We start from the raw sequence: 20277 nt of genomic DNA, 5'->3' as shown, positions 1-20277 counted from the left end.
AGCAAAACAAACAGCAAATGCATCTAACAAGTTTGTAGAGTCACAAGCTTGATGTAATCATTGTCATTGCGTGCTAGGAATATGGGACAAAATACTCCAATTTATATAAGTGAATTTTCCCTAATTCTTTTGGTCCCCTAAAATGAGGGGACTATGTACAAAAAGTGCTGTAATTTCTAAACGGTTTAACGGTTTATGGATGAAAATACCCTCAAATTAAAGCTGGCAGTCTGCACTTTTAGCTCATAGTCATTGTATAATTTCAAATCCAAAGTGCTGGAATACCGTGTGTCACTGTCCCAAGACTTTTGGAGCTCACTGTAGAAACAGACACAGCCCTAAGACTCACAGCACCAGTCTTCTTTCAGTGCACGTGGTGAAGTCTCGACCCTCTCTGCTGAGTGCCTCTCTCTTCATCTTTCTATTCTTATTGGCCTGAACGATTCTCCAATAGATAACATATTGAGTCACTAACTTTATATGTAATATGTGTATAAAAAGACAGGGATGTGACAGGGTGGCTTAGAGAGATTTATTCTACTTTTATACTACTGTGTTTATTTCAACTGTTTCACTGTCTCCCTTCCTTTAGATTATTGCTATTGTCCTCCCCTCCTATCCCTCTCTCACAAACATATTTAATCACACACACAAACACACTGATCTTCCTCTGTTTTAAGTGAATACTATAATTGATACAATTATTGTTTGAAGAGAACAATGATTATTGCTCAGCCAGAAGGATTAAGCTGTTTCATGCTGTTTTTATATAGTTAATATTGTTGTAATGGATAAGACCTCATGTTGGACATATCTCTTGAATTTTATATCAGTTGTCTTTCCACTGAGCTATGCTGCAGTATACTGAGGTACCTCATCACTAATAATGTGAACTGGCCGATGGATTGGTTGATTTGTTGATTGATTAATTGATTGATTGGTTTAGCAAAATGATTCATAATCTAGAGTATGCTTTCCCTAACCCACCGCTATCAGATACAGTGTTTTCCTAAACAAATCCCCTGCGTTTGAGGCTCCTAAGTGGAACTGAAGTTTGATCAATGTTAAGGTGTACTTACCACTTTCTAACAGCAGAGGGCACCTCAGGAAAGGATTGACAGGCTTTCAAGTTTTGAAAGCACAAGCATGTGCATGCAATGTGCATGCATGAGTGTTTTCTGTGTGTCTGTGAGCACACGTGTTGTGCGTGCATTTATGTGAGTGTACCGTAGGCCAGTCCCAGGACAGTGCTTAGTAAACTGTTATGTTGGTACAGTGGAGTCCCTCTCTCCTCAAAGAGCTCTGTGTTCTTTCCGGTGGCTATCTATTACAATTTTAAGTATAATTGCTCCATTTAAATTAACTGGAGGGAGAAAAAACACAATTATTCTCATTTAAATTAATTGACCAGAGTAACAAGACACAGACATACTGTAGTTGTCCACAAATACCACAAGGACATAGAGACAGGGACATAGAAAGTGCTAACTATGTCAATACCTTGTTCTGTTGCTGGACATTCTGGCAATGAGGGAGATGTTTAGCCTCAGAATGTGAGGGAAATCACACAGCCTCATTGTACTGTGAATGGGAGGATTCAGATGACAAGCCTGAAGGAGAATAAAACAGGGCAGGCTGATTACACACAGCCATGCGCTCCCCTTGTTCTGATGAGTACCTCCACTGAGGAAGTTTAAATATGAAGTATTATTGATGTCTGACTGACTGACTGGTGTTGAATATTTAGAACATTTGTGGTGGAATACCACAGGAGACCAATCAAACAAGACATGCCGGAAGGTGCGCCCAGCCTACAGTCTCCCTGTCTGTGGCTTCTCATCATCAACAGATCAGATAAAACAAAACACTGCAATTCTAACACAAAGTCACCACAATCATTGAGAGATCCTCAAAGTTGACACAATCATACTCATCAGTGTGCTGGTAGTTAGGGACCATATCCTCCCCTCAGTGGTAACAGGGACCAAATTATCCACAGGTGGTGCACCGTTGTCAGGACAGTAACCACTACTATAGGGCTGAGTGACCAAGGTGATGCTAACTCACTCAGAGAACTGTTACCACACAACTGTAAGAAAACAACCCAGTCAGAATAGAGTTGCTGATAATAGCTCATTATGGCACTCTCTCCCAATCTCTATTTCACTGCCTCTCCATTCTCTCTCCTTCTACTTTCCTGTGTCTGTTGTTCACCCTTCCTCTCCATTCTCTCTCCTTCTACTTTCCTGTGTCTGTTGTTCACCCTTCCTCTCCATTCTCTCTCCTTCCACTTTCCTGTGTCTGTTGTTCACCCTTCCTCTCCATTCTCTCTCCCTCCACTTTCATGTGTCTGTTGTTCACCCTTCCTCTCCATTCTCTCTCCCTCCACTTTCATGTGTCTGTTGTTCACCCTTCCTCTCCATTCTCTCTCCTTCTACTTTCCTGTGTCTGTTGTTCACCCTCCCTCTCCATTCTCTCTCCTTCTACTTTCCTGTGTCTGTTGTTCACCCTTTCTCTCATTATCTCTCCTTCTACTTTCCTGTGTCTGTTGTTCACCCTTCCTCTCCATTATCTCTCCTTCCACTTTCCTGTGTCTGTTGTTCACCCTTCCTCTCCATTCTCTCTCCCTCCACTTTCCTGTGTCTGTTGTTCACCCTTCCTCTCCATTCTCTCTCCTTCTACTTTCATGTGTCTGTTGTTCACCCTTCCTCTCCATTCTCTCTCCCTCCACTTTCATGTCTGTTGTTCACCCTTTCTCTCTCCTTCTACTTTCCTGTGTCTGTTGTTCACCCTTCCTCTCATTCTCTCTTCTTCTACTTTCCTGTGTCTGTTGTTCACCCTCCCTCTCCATTCTCTCTCCTTCTACTTTCCTGTGTCTGTTGTTCACCCTTCCTCTCCATTCTCTCTCCTTCTACTTTCATGTGTCTGTTGTTCACCCTTCCTCTCCATTCTCTCTCCTTCTACTTTCCTGTGTCTGTTGTTCACCCTTCCTCTCCATTCTGTCTCCTTCTACTTTCCTGTGTCTGTTGTTCACCCTTTCTCTCTCCTTCTACTTTCATGTGTCTGTTGTTCACCCTTCCTCTCCATTCTCTCTCCCTCCACTTTCATGTCTGTTGTTCACCCTTTCTCTCTCCTTCTACTTTCCTGTGTCTGTTGTTCACCCTTCCTCTCATTCTCTCTTCTTCTACTTTCCTGTGTCTGTTGTTCACCCTCCCTCTCCATTCTCTCTCCTTCTACTTTCCTGTGTCTGTTGTTCACCCTTCCTCTCCATTCTCTCTCCTTCTACTTTCATGTGTCTGTTGTTCACCCTTCCTCTCCATTCTCTCTCCTTCTACTTTCCTGTGTCTGTTGTTCACCCTTCCTCTCCATTCTGTCTCCTTCTACTTTCCTGTGTCTGTTGTTCACCCTTCCTCTCCATTCTCTCCCTCCACTTTCATGTGTCTGTTGTTCACCCTTCCTCTCCATTCTCTCTCCTTCTACTTTCCTGTGTCTGTTGTTCACCCTTCCTCTCCATTCTCTCTCCCTCCACTTTCCTGTGTCTGTTGTTCACCCTTCCTCTCCAATCTCTCTCCTTCCACTTTCCTGTGTCTGTTGTTCACCCTTCCTCTCCATTCTCTCTCCTTCTACTTTCCTGTGTCTGTTGTTCACCCTTCGTCTCCATTCTCTCTCCCTCCACTTTCCTGTGTCTGTTGTTCACCCTTCCTCTCCATTCTCTCTCCTTCCACTTTCCTGTGTCTGTTGTTCACCCTTCCTCTCATTCTCACTCCTTCTACTTTCCTGTGTCTGTTGTTCACCCTTCCTCTCCATTCTCTCTCCTTCCACTTTCCTGTGTCTGTTGTTCACCCTTCCTCTCATTCTCTCTTCTTCTACTTTCCTGTGTCTGTTGTTCACCCTTCCTCTCCATTATCTCTCCTTCCACTTTCCTGTGTCTGTTGTTCACCCTTCCTCTCCATTCTCTCTCCTTCCACTTTCCTGTGTCTGTTGTTCACCCTTCCTCTCCATTCTCTCTCCTTCTACTTTCCTGTGTCTGTTGTTCACCCTCCCTCTCCATTCTCTCTCCTTCCACTTTCCTGTGTCTGTTGTTCACCCTTCCTCTCCATTCTCTCTCCTTCCACTTTCCTGTGTCTGTTGTTCACCCTTCCTCTCCATTCTCTCTCCTTCTACTTTCCTGTGTCTGTTGTTCACCCTTCCTCTCATTCTCTCTCCTTCTACTTTCCTGTGTCTGTTGTTCACCCTTCCTCTCCATTCTCTCTCCCTCCACTTTCCTGTGTCTGTTGTTCACCCTTCCATTCCATTCTCTCTCCCTCCACTTTCCTGTGTCTGTTGTTCACCCTTCCTCTCCATTCTCTCTCCTTCCACTTTCCTGTGTCTGTTGTTCACCCTTCCTCTCCATTCTCTCTCCTTCCACTTTCCTGTGTCTGTTGTTCACCCTTCCTCTCCATTCTCTCTCCTTCTACTTTCATGTGTCTGTTGTTCACCCTTCCTCTCCATTCTCTCTCCCTCCACTTTCATGTCTGTTGTTCACCCTTTCTCTCTCCTTCTACTTTCCTGTGTCTGTTGTTCACCCTTCCTCTCATTCTCTCTTCTTCTACTTTCCTGTGTCTGTTGTTCACCCTTCCTCTCCATTCTCTCTCCTTCTACTTTCCTGTGTCTGTTGTTCACCCTTCCTCTCCATTCTCTCTCCTTCTACTTTCATGTGTCTGTTGTTCACCCTTCCTCTCCATTCTCTCTCCTTCTACTTTCCTGTGTCTGTTGTTCAACCTTCCTCTCCATTCTCTCTCCCTCCACTTTCCTGTGTCTGTTGTTCACCCTTCCTTTACATCTCTCTGAGCCCAAGTAGACTCCCAATTTCAGGACGAGAAAGTAATTAATGGTGGCTTACGGGCATGGTGTCACTATTGTGTTCTAAGCCCTTTGATCAGCACCTACTGTGGATGTTTGAGCTGCATGACTTATTGGGCTGCATTAAAACTCAAACATTTACCTGACTGAGAAAGAGCAAGATAGAAAGAGAGAGAGATAAATCGTTTTTATGGAAATAAAAAACATACACAATAATGAAATTAGACATGTAGACACACTTTCTCCATTCCTTTCTGAATAGTCAACACAGTCTGACTCCTATCTCTTCCTCTTGATTGAGATTCACACTGTTGATTGCTCCATTGGTCCAGACAGTGCCCAAGAGATGTACTTTCTCTAATGTATTGTAAGTCGCTCTGGATAAGAGCGTCTGCTAAATGACTTAAATGTAAATGTAAATGTATGATACATATTTGATTTCGATAGATAGTGGCAGTTGACACAAGCTACAGTTTATATAACCACCATCATCTGCTGTTTCCCTGCCTGGCACACAGCAGTGTCCCTCCATCCATTAGAAGAAAAGTGCCCGCGGAAGGTCTCCATCAAAACTAATCATCACGAATAACATCAGCCTCTCCCGCCGAGGGGAGTAGCGCAGGCGAGCTAAAGGCGGGAGTGCGAGAGAGCCACAACTCTATTGCGGGGAGGCTTTCCAAACAAACCAGCTATATAATATAATAATAATTATTGTTTAGAGTTGATCATTAGAAAAGGTATAAACGGAATCCAGAATAATGTTCATTTGATATGATGCAGGAATACGCTAATTGTCTCCTGATCTTAGCCTGAGGGGCTAGTGGAGCCTTGGAGCGACTGTTCTGTCTTCCGTCCCTCGCCAGGCTAATGCATTTCTCTGTAGCGTGCTGGGGAAGCAGCATATCGCCGTTTTTCAGAGAGAAAAGCCGATGATTGATGTCGAATGTTTCAGGTAAGAACTGTCTGAAATTTGGTTTGTTTTTAATTTCCTGGTAAAGATTGTGGAGGTGGTTGTTGGGACTTATATGGGCGAGGGGAGCAGCACTGTTTTGCCCATGTGGTAGGATAGTGGACAAGCCTACAGTTTGCTGCTAAAATGATTAATCACTTGTGGTGAGGAAATTCTGATCTCTGTTAGTCTTGGAAGTTGTCGCTGTCCATGGTCCTGCACATGTAGAGTGTGTTGATGGCTTGTCAGGAGTAGCTGACCAGGGCAGTGCTGAATGGACAGCTCCGAGGTGTTCACCATGCGGAAATGCCCCTTATTCAATTACAAAGTTAAATATGGAAATAGATGAATGACAATATTCTGTTGTTATACTGCAGTTCTATTGTTCACAGTAAGAATGTCATCATACTTACATGTTTCATATTTTCCCACACTCTGGGACACTCTGTGTGTGTGTGTGAGTGTGTGTGTGTGTGTGTGTGTGTGTGTGTGTGTGTGTGTGTGTGTGTGTGTGTGTGTGTGTGTGTGTGTGTGTGTGTGTGTGTTGTTGTGCTTACTTGTGTGCAGCTTGCGTTCGTGAGTGTGTGTAGATAGTGGAGCAGACACAGTGTATAGGATGTGCAGTCAGCCCTGAGCCATCCAGTTGTTTGGCATGTCATTAATAATGGATCCTAGAACTCATTAAAGCTGAAGTGACAGCTTGCTACTTACGCTGGCTGGCAGGGAGAGAAATATGCTTATAGATGTACATTCCAAAGCATGTCTGTTCTCCTTTTCAGGATAATGAAATGTTTTAGGAGGATAAAATACCAAATATATGATCAGAAAGTATATATGAGTTTGATAGAGAGTAGGTAAGACATTAAAGACATGTCCCGGAACTTTGGCGACTAAGTATTTTTTAAACCTCCTGATGCACACACAGCAGAGCGAGCGAGAGAGAGAGAGCAGTGACGTGGTGAACATATCTGCACATGTGTGACTTTAAATAAGCAATTTCCGGGGATCACTTTTGGCTTGTGAGCGCTTTCAGAACTACTGGCTAAAAAAGTATACAAAAGTACCAGGGGATCTCATTAAAGGTGTTATGGTGTAGGCCTACTTCATATGTGATTATTACACTATTGTAAAGTCTTTACACTGCGAATGATTGTGCAGTTGTGTAGGTATTTTTTGTTATAATGTTATTTATATTGTGTATGTAAGGGATGGTGTACTACTGGCTGTGTAATCTAGTCTTCAAGGTTTTCCTACATTCTTTCTTGTGACAAGCATTGCTCTGATAGGCATTGTATGTATGCAAATAGTTTCTGAATTAGTGTGTGTGGGTTTCGTGTGTTGTTTGATATAGTGGGCATGTTTACATGGTGTTGCAGGTCTCTCCCGCGAGACAGACAGATAAACAGAGCGTTTGTCCCTGACTGTGATCTCATTAGAGACTACTGCTGGGAAGAATGGTTGTAGTCAATAGTGAGTGTGAAGGACAGGTGTAATGTGAGCACTTTCTGTTTATATAAGAGCACGCACACACACACACACACACACGGAAACAATTTATATACTCACACACTCTTTCACACACAAACATGTCCACACAAACACACACATCCCTCTTTCATGCCAGCCCTATGCTGAGGGAGCATCTCTATCTATTGCATGGTGTTCATTTCGTAGGTTTTGACAAGGTGCCTCAGAGAGCGAGAGAGAGAGAGAGAGCTTTGTTCTTTGTGTAAGTGATTTTTCTTCTACAACTTCTCCCTATCTCTGCAGATTAGTCAGGGAGTAAATTACCTACCTGCACACAAAAAAGCGCAATCCTACACACTTTGCTGCCACGCGGCACACAGATATCCTTTTGAAGAGCGGCCATGTTATTCCCCGGAGCCCCTAAGGCTCTCCTGACATGCAAATCATCATAAAATTAAATGTAAAACTCTAATATGTATTCTGGGGCCCTTCTCTTATCAGCAACTGCACAAGCGGCATATAAATCAGGCTGGGATCAGACGCCACAGCAAAGGTCTCCACTTAAAGGCCTGGCTAATTGCTAATTGGGTACGGAGGTGCAAAACGAGGCATGGGTGTTTTTTCCAAATGTCTCAGCATTCCTTCCTGGTGATATGCCTTGGAGGCTGAGACACGGTCAGAGACAAAAGACACTGCTTCAGTTAAGCAAAGAGGTTTCAGAAAGGAAGGTTTCACTTTGGCTGTTTCTGTAGGGCTGTGTTTGCTTGTTGGTTGCTCCTTCCTGTACTGGACCTAGATTAATCTTAATCTTTGACCCAAAAAAACACATTTTCAAATGAAAAAGTCCATTAAAAGTGATTTTCAGTCCCTCAATGTGTGCAGGTTTAGGATCAAGGTATTTCATATTAATTTCCTCACATATCTAACATTCTGACACATTCACATCACACTCACTCAGAAAATATGGTTATATTGCTATGTTCTACTCTCTGCACTGCTGTGATGGATGGAAGTGGATCACACTGCTTTTTCCATTGTAATAAATGTCATTAACACACTTCCCATAGATACACACTGTTGGGTCTGTCTGCCAGACGATTTCAGTTACTGCCACACATGTCACGTTCGTTGTAGTGAGGAGACCAAAGCGCAGCGTGATGTGAATACATACTTTTAATGTAAGACGAATGAACACGAAGAACACTAAACAAACAACAAAATAACAAAACGAATGTGAACGCTATAAACAATGAGTGCAGACATGCAACTTCACATAGACAATAACCCACAAAACCAAACTGGAAATGGCAACCTAAATAGGATCCCCAATCAGAGACAACGATAAACAGCTGCCTCTGATTGGGAACCAATCTAGGCCACCATAGACCTACATATGTCTAGACTAGACACACACACCTAGACATACAAAAAACCCTAGATAAGACAAAAACACACATACCACCCTCGTCACACCCTGACCTAACAAAAATAATAAAGAAAACAAAGAATACTAAGGTCAGGGCGTGACAACACAACACCTAATTACCCACGACATCCAGCACTGCCATATAGCAGCAGAGATAAACAGACTGCCTGAGATTTGTTCACTATATTACATTTGAATTTAAATGACAGCTTTGTTAGGCACTTGGCTTCTCACAGGTCCTCCCGTTTTGTTACTCTGAGTAAAGTTAGGGAAGAGGGTCTTCAACATTACAACTCTCTACATCTATCTCCTTAGGGTATAATCAGGGAAATGTTAACTGTATGTCTATATGAACCCTAAGTTGGCAGCATAAGAAGTCTATGAACTTCCACAAGGGCAACATAGTGAGCTCCAAAAGCATTGGGAGAGGGACACGTTTTTTGTTGTTGTTTTGGCTCTGTACTCCAGCACTTTGGATTTGAAATGATACAATGACTATGAGGTTAAAGTGTAGACTGTTAATTTGAGGGTATTTTCATCCCTATGGGGTGAACCGTTTAGAAATTACAGCACATTTTGTACATAGTCCCCCCATTTTAGGGGACCGAAAGTATTGGGACAAATTCACTTATATGTGTATTAAAGTAATCAAAAGTTTAGTATTTGGTCCCATATTCATAGCATGCAATGATTACAACAAGCTTGTTGGATGCATTTGCTGTTTGTTTTGGTTGTGTTTCCGATTATTTTATGCCCAATAGAAATTAATGGTAAATTATGTATTGTGTCATTTTGGAGTTGTTTTAATTGTACATAAGAATAAAATATATGTTTCTAAACAGTTAAACATTAATGTGGACGCTACCATGATTACGGATAATCCTGAGCGAATCGTGAATAAAGTTGACTGAGAAAGTTACAGAGGCAGAAATATTATACCCCCCCCAAAAATGCTAAATTCCCTGGTTATCATAGGGAAGTAGGGGTGCTGCATCACCCCCTGATAAATCAGAATAAAAAAAGATACATACAGTATATACAGTAACAGTAAAAAGTAATTCATGGGTTTTTCTTTATATTTACTATTTTCTACATTGTAGAATAATAGTGAAGACATCAAAACTATTAAATAACACATATGGAATCATGTAGTAACCAAAAAAGTGTTAAACAAATATATATTGTATATTATAGATTCTTCAAAGTAGCCACCTTCTGCCTTGATGACAGCTTTGCACACTCTTGCTTCATGTTTTTTTTTTTTTATAGAACCTTAGGAAAGGGTTCTTTATAACACCATACAGGTTCCATTTAGAACCTGATGAATATGATTCTTTATAGAATCTTCAAAATAAGGTTCCAATAGCACGAAAAAGGGTTCCGCTATGGTTACAAGCCAAAGAATCCTTATTTCAATCAATCAATCGCTCAATCAATCAATCAAATGTATTTATAAAGCTCTTTTTATATCAGCAGATGTCACAAAATGCTTATACAGAGACCCAGCCTAAAACTCCAAAGACACCAAAGAGCAAGCAATGCAGATGTAGAAGCATGGTAGCTAGGAAAAACTCCCTAGAAAGGCAGGAACGTAGGAAGTAACCTAGAGAGGAACCAGGCTCTGAGGGGTTGCCAGTCCTCTTCTGGCTGTGCCGGGTGGAGATTGTAAGGGTACATGGCCATTAAGGCCAGACCATTCTTCAAGATATTCCAATGTTCACATACGACCAGCAGGTCAAATAGTAATCACAGTGGTTATATGGGGTACAACAGGTCAGCACCACAGTAGTTAATGTCAGCTGGCTTTTCATAGCCGAGCATTCAGAGGTTGAGACTGCAGGTGCAAAAGAAAGAGAGAGAGAAACATTGAAACAGAGAGAGAGAGATCACACAGGATGCCAGAAAAGACAGGATAATTACAACAGATAGGAAAGACCCTAGCCACCTGGCACATACACTATTGCAGTATAGATACTAGGGACTGAGACAGGGGGAGTTGGAGAACACCTGGACAGGGCCAAACAGGCAGGATATAACCCCAATCACTTTGCCAAAGCACAGCACCCACACCACCAAAGGGATATCAACAGACCACTAACTTACTACCCTGAGACAAGGTCGAGTATAGCCCACGAAGATCACCCCCACTGCACGAGCCGGAAGGGGTGCAAAACCAGACAGAAAGATCACGTCAGTGACTCAACCCACTCAAGTCAAGTATAGCGGGAAAAAGCCTGGCATGACGTGATGCACCCCTCCTAAGGATGGCATGGGAGAGCGCGAGTAAGCCAGTGACTCAGCCCCCATAACAGGGTCAGAGGCAGAGAATCACAGTGGAGAGAGGGGAGCCGGCCAGGCAGAGACAGCAAGGGGGGTTCGTCACTCCAGTGCCTTGACATTCACCTCCGCACCCCTGGGCCAGACTACACTCAATCATAGGACCTACTGAAGAGATGAGTCATTCGGAAACATTGTGTTTCTGAATGACATCACCAAGAGGTAGCATATAGGGTGAGAACAATAGTGGTCCCAGAACAGAACCTTGAGGACCAGCGAAACTTACCATCGATTTGTCAGAGGACAAACCATCCACAGAGACGAACAGATATCTTTTCAACAGATGAGATCTAAACCAGGCAAGAACTTGTCTGCGTAGACCAATTAGCACAGAATCGTCTAGAACTTGTCATTGTATACTGTAGCGTTAAGATTTCCCTTCACTGGAAATAAGAGGCCTTGTCCGAACCATGAAAAACAGCCCCAGACCATTATTCTTCCTCCACCAAACTTTACAGTTGGCGCTATGCACTGGGGCAGGTAGCGTTCTCCTGGCATCCGCCAAACCCAGATTCGTCCATTGGACTGCCACATGGTGATGCATGATTCATCACTCCAGAGAAAGCATTTCCACTCCTCCAGAGTCCAATGACGGTAAGCTTTACACCACTCCAGCCGACGCTTGGCATTGCTCATGCAGATCTTAGGCTTGTGTGCTTCTCGGCCATGAAAACCCATTTCATGACACTCCCAACAAACAGTTATTGTGCTGACGTTGCTTCCAGAGGCAGTTTGGAACTCGGTAGTGAGTGCTGCAACAAAGGGCAGATGATTTTTACACACTACATGCTTCCGCAGTCCCGTTCTGTGAGCTTATGTGGCCTACCACTTAGCGGGTGAGCCGATGTTGCTCCTAGATGTTTTCACTTCACAATAACAGCACTTACAGTTGACCGGGGCAGCTCTAGCAGGGCAGAAATTTGACGAACTGACTTGTTGGAAAGGTGGCATTCTATGACGGTGCCACCTTGAAAGTCACTGAGCTCTTCAGTAAGGCCCTTCTACTGACAATGTTTGTCTATGGAGATTGCATGGCTGTGTGCTCAATTTTATACACCTGTCAGCAACGGGTGTGGCTGTATTAGCCAAATTCACTAATTTGAAGGGGTGTCCACATACTTTTGTATATATACTGTAGCTCTTTCAATAGTTTAGTTGGAATAGGGTCCAGTAGACAGCTGAAAGGTTTAGATGCCATGACTATTTTAGTGAATGTGTTGAGCGATACAAGTTTTTTCAAAACTTGAGTGTCTCCATTGAGCCAAGGTCCTGGCAGTTCTGTGCAGAATCAGGACAACTGAGTTTTGGAGAAATATGCATATTCAAAGAGGTGTCCGTAATTTGTTTTCTAATGATCATGATCTTTTCACCGAATAAGTTCATGAATTCACCACTGCTGAAGTGAAGGCCATCTTTACTTGGGGAAAGCTGCTTTTTAGTTAGCTTTGCAACAGGATCAAAACATTTATTTGGGATTGTTTTTATTATCCTCAAAAAGGTTGGAAAAGTATGCTGATATTTGGCACTATATAGAACCACTTGTTTTTAGTTTGTAGAGTCCTTAGAAGCTGTAATTGTAGAAGAGTATGAAGGACATAATTAACCTAAGCTAAGGTGGCAGCATAACTATGAACCTACACAAGAGCAGCATAAGAAGTATATGAACCCTTACAAGGGCAACATAGCTAACCTATGAGCCTTTATAAGAGCTCATACAGTCCCTATAAGCTGTAATGGGAGCAGTGCATCGTATGGAGGACACCCTGTAGGCTATCAGGCTGTATAAAGCTGCATCAAGGTCACGGATGCCCAGGGGAGGAGCAGTACTCTTAGCCTGGAGGTACAGCAGGGTGATGAGGTTCTATATTAAGAGGAATATAATATCATTGCTTTGTACTTCTGAGGCATTGGCATGTATGCTCAAATCAATGCACAAGTCTAACAACAGACTTCACACACAGTGGCTTGTGAAAGTATTCACCCCCCTTGGCATTTCTCCTATTTTGTTGCCTTACAACCTGGAATTAAAATAGATTTTTTGGGAGTTTGTATCATTTGATTTACACAACATGCCTACCATTTTGAAGATGCAAAATAGTTTTATTGTGAAACAAACAAGAAATAACACACACAAAAAAAGACTTGAGCGTGCATAACTATTCACCCCCCACAAAGTCATTACTTTGTAGAGCCACCTTTTGCAGCAATTACAGCTGCAAGTATCTTGGGGTATGTCTCTATAAGCTTGGCACATCCAGCCACTGGGATTTTTGCCCATTCTTCGAGGAAAAACTGCTCCAGCTCCTTCAAGCCGGATGGGTTCCGCTGGTGTACAGCAATCGTTAAGTCATACCACAGATTCTCCATTGGATTGAGGTCTGCGCTTTGACTAGGCCATTCCAAGACATTTAAATGTTTCCCCTTAATCCACTCGAGTGTTGCTAAGCAGTATGCTTAGGGTCATTGTCCTGCTGGAAGGTGAACCTCTGTCCCAGTCTCAAACCTCTGGAAGACTGAAACAGGTTTCCCTCAAGAATTTCCCTTTATTTAGCACCATCCATCATTCCTTCAATTCTGACCAATTTCCCAGTCCTTGCCAATGATGCTGCCACCACCATGCTTCACTGTGGGGATGGTATTCTCGGGGTGATGAGAGGTGTTGGGTTTGTGACAGATATAGCGTTTTCCTTGATGGGCAAAAAGCTAAATTTTAGTCTCATCTGACCAGAGTACCTTCTTACATATGTTTGGGGAGTCTCCCACATGCCTTTTGGCGAACACCAAACATATTTACTTATTTTTTTCTTTAAGCAATGGCTTTTTTTCTGGCCACTCTTCCGTAAAGCCCAGCTTTGTGGAATGTATGGCTTAAAGTGGTCCTATGGACAGATACTCCAATCTCCGCTGTGGAGCCATATTCTTTCCATTTTTTATAATGGATTGAATGGTGCTCAGTGGGATGTTCAAAGTTTCGGATATTTTTTTATAACCCAACCCTGATCTGTACTTCTCTACAACTTTGTCCCTGACCTGTTTGGAGTGCTCCTTGGACTTCATGGTGCCACTTGCTTGGTGGTGCCCCTTGCTTAGTGGTGTTGCAGACTCTGGGGCCTTTCGGAACAGGTGTATATATACTGAGATTGTGTGACACTTAGATTGCACACAGGACTTTATTTAACTAATTACGTGACTTCTGAAGGCAATTGGTTGCACCAGATCTTATTTAGGGGCTTCATAGCAAAGGGGTGAATACATATGCACGCACCACTTTTCCGTTTGAAATATTATGGAATTGTTTTAAACCACGTTTTTTTTTTCATTTCAATACACCAATTTAGACTATTTTGTGTATGTCCATCACATGAAATCCAAATAAAAATCCATTTAAATTACAGGTTGTAATGCAACAAAATAGGAAAAATGCCAAGGGGGATGAATACTTTTGCAAGGCACTGTAGCGCTCAGATAGAGTAGTGTATGACATCCAGGAAAGTACTGAATGTTCACTAAAGAGTTTATATTAGGACTGTCAAACAATGAAAAAATGTCAGAGTAAATCGCAGGATTTGCTCAAATTGAGCTGTAATTTAAGATTTCTTTATTCAAAAAGCATTACAAGAATATTGATTTTGTCCAAAGTTAAGGTAAGCAAAATCTGGTAAATTTATAAAGCACACTCTCTTTAAAATCAATAACTTGTTTTTGACGTTGTATTGTAGTTTTAAGCTGTATAAAATATGTATTTTGAATGTTTTCAGTGTATTTTGAACACTTCCAGATAATGGGATTAATTGTGATAAAAAAAACTTTAATTAACTGATTCATTCTGACAGCCCTAGTTGGCCTGTGTCATGTGCAGGGAAAGGTGTGTGTGTGTTTGTGTGTGTGTGTCAGGTATTGCCTTATCAAATGCAGCAGTTACTTCAATTAAAGAGAGACATAAAACCCTGTTACATATTCGTGCTGCATGTGAGTGGTCCAATATGCAGTCCAATACTGCAGCCTTTTTTGTGAGCGCGATCCATTTACCCACTCGCTCGCTCCCTGCACCTTTAAGAGCGCGTGCCTAGCTGAAGGTCACTAAACAGTAACACAAAGCTCTCTCAGCTCTGCGGTCCAATATAGCGCATGCGCTCTGCCTGAGGACTGCTACACAGACTGCAATATGGCGAGAATGCCTGGCAGCGCAGACTGCTCTAGCGACACGGCGGGGACAGAGCGGGAGGAGCACATGAGCTGCCCAGAGACTGAGAGGAGCGGAGACGAGGCGGAAGAGGATGAGATCCAGGAGGTGCAGATCACCGGCGAGGAGGAGGGGGAGTACGAGGAGGATGTCGAGCTGGAGTGGGAGGCAGAATGTGTGGACCCCGGCAGCTGCTCGGTTATGGAGACAGAAGCGGTCCGTATGCGCAGTACGGACCAGTGCAGCGGGTTGGGACCGGGAGCGGGGGCGGACCCCGGACTGTTCCACATCACCGGACTGGACTCTGATCCGGAGGGAGACCTGCAGCGGTCTGACCGCTCCAGACTGAGCGAGAACACTCGCCTGGCTACTAGGTACGCAGTCAGGATCTTCCGGGAGTACCTGAGTGAGAAAGCCCAAAGTCCTGACTTTGAAACTCTGGACAAGGAAGCGCTGTGCGCGGTCCTGCGCTCCTTCTACGCGGAGGCGCGATCGAAGAGCGGCCAGCTCTACAGCAAGTCCTCTCTCATCAGCATCCGGAGTTCTCTTAACCGCTACCTGAATGAGCCGCCTTACTGTCGCACCCTGGACCTCACCAAGGACCCAGAACTGCGCAGCGCCAACCTGACCCTGGCCGCAGTCATCAGAAAGCTGGAGGAGCAAGGTGCTGGTCCCGTTGTGCAAAAACAGGCTATTACGCGGGCGGACCTGAGAAAACTATACACCTCTAGTGTGTTTAACACCGATACGCCGTTCGGGCTTCTCAACAAAGTGTGGTTCGAGACATGCATGTATTTCTGTACGAGGGGGAGAGAGAATCAGCGCGAGCTGGAGGAGGATTCATTCGGGCTAGCCATAGACGAGGATGGGAGAAAGTTTATCTATTTCAAAGCGCTGGGGCCGTATCACAAGTCTCGCTCCGCTTCCTGGACTAAAAAAAGACCAGACACGGATGATGATACTCTGCCGCGCATGTATGAGACGGCCACGGAGTTTTGTCCGTATGCCAGTTTTGTGAAGTATGTCTCGAAACGGAACCCGGTGTGCAAAGCGTTCTTCCAGCGCCCGCGAGACCACTGCTGCTTAAGCGACATGACATGGTACGAGAACAAAGCAATCGGTAAAAACCTGCTGGGCACGAGGATGCAGATGCTGTCGCGTGCTGCCAAGCTTTCAAAGACCTACACCAACCACTGCATCGGCGCCGTCTCCATAGCAACGCTCAACAGCATCGCCGGTATCGGGTCAAAGTCAGTGTCCCTTCACGTTGCCTCGGAAACGGTCAATGGTGGCGCACAGTCTTATCTCCAGCTCGTGATCCCATATAGCCGACAGGTCACGGACGCAGTGGAACTGAAGCCGCAGAGAACGACAAGGAAATCTCGTTCTCACTGCCCCGGCGACGTCTCTGGCCCTCCATCACCTAAGAAGATCTGTGTGCGTTCCGTGGAACGCGGAGAGTCCCCGGTGGTCATAGTGGACGGTACCGAGCCCGTCCGATCCCCGGAGCCCCACGGTCAGCCGCCCGCTCCTTTACCAGCTGGCGTGGTAGCAGCGCAGGTAACACAGTTTCACACTCTGCACCAACTGATCAGCAGTCTTCTAAATTTAATGTAGAATAAATGTACTAGTCTCCAAAGCATCCACAGATTATGCATAAATGTAATGATTTACATAATTTTCCATTTACTGTGGAAGTATTGACCAGTAAGATGTGTGTGTTTGTACTGTTTAGGAGTGAGTTCTGTCATTGGGTGTTCTAGGTGCTTTAGTAAAGAGGTCATGAACATTGTGTTAGCGTCCCAAATGGCACCTTATTCCCTATATAGTGCACAATTTGTTTACCAGAGCCCTATGGACACTCGTCAAAAGCAGTTCATTGTATGTATAGAGGTTAGGGTGCCATTTGGGACAAGCTTGTGAGTAGAGGACACATGAGTGAGTTCTCTCTGGGACTTTGTCTGTTGCTATGGGTGATGGCGCCCCAGGCCCACAATTACCCACCATGCACCACAGTGGAGCCCGCAGGGGGAGAGCCAGAGCGTGCAAGCTCTCCCTCCCTCACTCACTCACACACACACTTATTTTATACCCATTTGCCTAAAGCTCACATTTTCCTGAGACACAGGCACTATACTGAACAATAGTACGACAGGCTGTCTCAAGCCTCTTTCCCCTAATGAAAAAAAAATTGTGTTTGTGTGTGTGAGTGTGTGAATGTGCATGTGTGAGTGTGTGTACAGTATATCCAGTATCATAATGAGTTTAATGTTTTTGCGTCGTTCCTCAGAAGAGCCTGCCTGTCGTGACCCTAGAGAGATGCACGTCTGCTGCAGCACTAACAGCTCTGCTAATCTGTTTTCTGCTTTATCAGCTATACATCTATCTCCCTCCATCTATCTCACTATTTACCGTTTTCTCAGCTTAGAGGCAGACTGCCTTCGGCCATGGCTGTCTTTCTCCCTCACTGCACTTACCACAGTGAATGCTGACCAGTAGACTTTATAGCTTGTCAGTTTTTCAGCAGTGAAAACTTACTTGAAGCATTTCCAAGGTGTTTAAAATCTTCCTCTACAGGAATGTCCTCACCTTTCTCACCTGTATAGCAGAGCAGAGGAGGAGACAGACTCATATCTGTCTCTGGGTTTCTTTAACAAGACTCAGCCCACTTCACTGTCCTTAGTTAGCCCTGACAGACAGACACTGAAAAGGGCAAAAACCCCTCTTCGTCATGTAGTTCAGTGATTCATGAGTTAATTGTACTCAAAACGTTGACAGAGTATGAATGAAGTCCCAGTCTACAACTCTTTACTAGAGTCCTGTCTCTACTTAGTCACTCAGGGAATGACTGTGTGCTATGTTCACACAATATCTGTGACAAATTTCAGTTGGACATTTGTGTATCTTCTTCTTCTTCTCTCCCAGGATAGCCGTAATAGCAGCATGGCCAGCCGGCCACTGGTCTCCCAGACCCCTGCCTCTCCGCTGGGCTCAGGGGGTATAGGGGGCATCCCCACCCCCGCACAGCTCACCAAAACCAACGCCCCTGTACACATAGACGTAGGAGGTCACATGTACACCAGCAGTCTGGCTACACTGACCAAGTACCCAGAGTCACGGTAAGACTCGCACACACATAGCGTGTTTGAGATTGACTACATTGAAGTGGAATGCAGTCACTGATCTACAAATGACCTTGCATCCCAAATACCTACTCATTATGTGATCAAGATTAGCAATTCTGCGCTTGGCTTTGCTCAAACTGATCCCCTCAAACATGTACACTGATGACATGTACACCCCAATGATAGGATTGGTCGTCTGTTCAACGGGACAGAGCCCATAGTGTTGGACAGTCTGAAGCAGCACTACTTCATAGACCGAGACGGTCACATGTTCCGCTACATCCTCAACTTCCTGCGGACGGCCAAACTGCTCGTTCCCGACGACTTCAAAGTGAGTTTATCTGACCCTGCACTCAGGCCTTGAAAACATTGTCTGTAATTGCACACTTATAACATATGGTGTGAAGCTTTGTGGGATACATTTTCTTTTTAAGAATCTGATGATCGTTGTGTTTGTGTGTGTGTATGTCTGTGTACGTGTGTGTTCCAGGAGTACTCTCTACTCTATGAGGAGGCCAGGTTCTTCCAGCTATCTCCACTACAAGCAGAATTAGAACGCTGGAGGAGTGAGCGTGAGGCCAGGAAGGTGTGGCGTGTGTGTGAGTGTGTGGTGGTGCGTGTAGCTCCAGAGCTGGGGGAGAGGATCACTCTGAGTGGAGACAGGGCTCTGATCGAGGAGGTGTTTCCAGAGGTCGGGGACGTCATGTGTAACTCCCTGAACGCAGGCTGGAATCATGACTCTACTCACGTCATACGCTTCCCACTCAACGGATACTGTCACCTCAACTCTGTACAGGTAACATGACAGACACTACCCTTACACTGCATAGAATAACCATAAAAATACCCTACAACAACGCAAAATACTAAGTTAACAGATAACGTCCCCTCAACAGATAAGGTCACCTCAACTCATAACATCACATTAACCCACCTCAACTCTGTACAGGTAACATCCCACTAACTAGTACCCATGGCACAAGCATAGTATAACCTCATAGAGGGCCAGACCAGCCACAGAGAGAGAGACTAATCCTGGTTAGATATGAAACATGTGGCCATCGGCTACTGGGTCTGCTGGTTGCAACACTCACTACAGAGTTCCAAACTGCCTCTGGAAGGAACGTCAGCACAAGAACTGTTCGTCGGGATCTTCATGAAATGGGTTTCCATAGCCGAGCACGCACACAAGCCTAAGATCACCATGAGCAATGCCAAGCGTCGGCTGTAGTGGTGTAAAGCTCGCAGCCATTGGACTCTGGAGCAGTGGAAACACATTCTCTGGAGTAATGAATCACGTTTCACCATTTGGCAGTCCGAAGATGAATCTGGGTTTGGTGGATGCCAGGAGAACGCTACCTGCCCGAATGCATAGTGCCAACTGTAAAGTTTGATGGAGGAATAATGGTTTGGGGCTGTTGTTCATGGTTCGGGGTAGGCCCCTTAGTTCCAGTGAAGGGAAACCATAACGCTACAGCACACAATTACATTATAGATGATTCTGTGCTTCCAACTTTGTGGCAACAGTTTGGCGAAGGCTCTTTCCTGTTTCAGCATGACAATGCCCCTGTGCACAAAGGAGGTCCATACAGAAATGGTTTGTCAAGATCGGTGTGGAAGAACTTGATTGGCCTGCACAAAGCCCTGACCCCAACCCCATCGAACACCTTTGGGATGAATTGGAACGCCGACTGCAAGCCAGGCATAATCGCCCAACATCAGTGCCCGACCTCACTAATGTTCTTGTGGCTGAATGGAAACAAGTCCCCACAGAAATATTCCAACATCTAGTAGAAAGCCTTCCCAGAAGAGTAGAGGCTGTTAAAGCAGCAAAGGTGGGATTTTGGAATGAGATGATCAACAAGCAGGTGTCCACATACCTTTTGTCATGTAGAGTAGGTCCTTAGTGCAGTGCTATGACATGATTGGTTGATGGTAGGTGGAGGCA

The 20277-nt window shown here is 44.4% G+C and overlaps 1 protein-coding gene across 2 annotated transcripts in view; it reads left to right on the top strand.

Moving 5' to 3' along the window:
- Positions 1–5481: 5481 nt before the first annotated feature.
- Positions 5482–20277, top strand: part of LOC139541402 (BTB/POZ domain-containing protein KCTD1-like) — a 16581-nt gene continuing 1785 nt past the window's right edge. The window contains exons 1-4 of one of the 2 annotated variants that reach the window (XM_071346011.1): positions 5482–5794; positions 18130–18323; positions 18516–18660; positions 18820–19125. In XM_071346011.1, the coding sequence (XP_071202112.1) occupies positions 5786–5794; positions 18130–18323; positions 18516–18660; positions 18820–19125 (654 nt within the window). In that variant the 5' untranslated portion in view covers positions 5482–5785. Of the gene's footprint in view, positions 5795–15122; positions 16765–18129; positions 18324–18515; positions 18661–18819; positions 19126–20277 lie in introns of those variants that run through there. The other variant, XM_071346010.1, reaches the window with a different exon arrangement.

Source organism: Salvelinus alpinus, chromosome 16, assembly GCF_045679555.1.
Source record: "Salvelinus alpinus chromosome 16, SLU_Salpinus.1, whole genome shotgun sequence".
In the NCBI taxonomy this organism is placed as follows: Eukaryota; Metazoa; Chordata; class Actinopteri; order Salmoniformes; family Salmonidae; genus Salvelinus; species Salvelinus alpinus.
The sequence above is the reverse complement of the archived record's forward strand: the minus strand, read 5'-3'. Positions and strand labels throughout refer to the sequence as shown.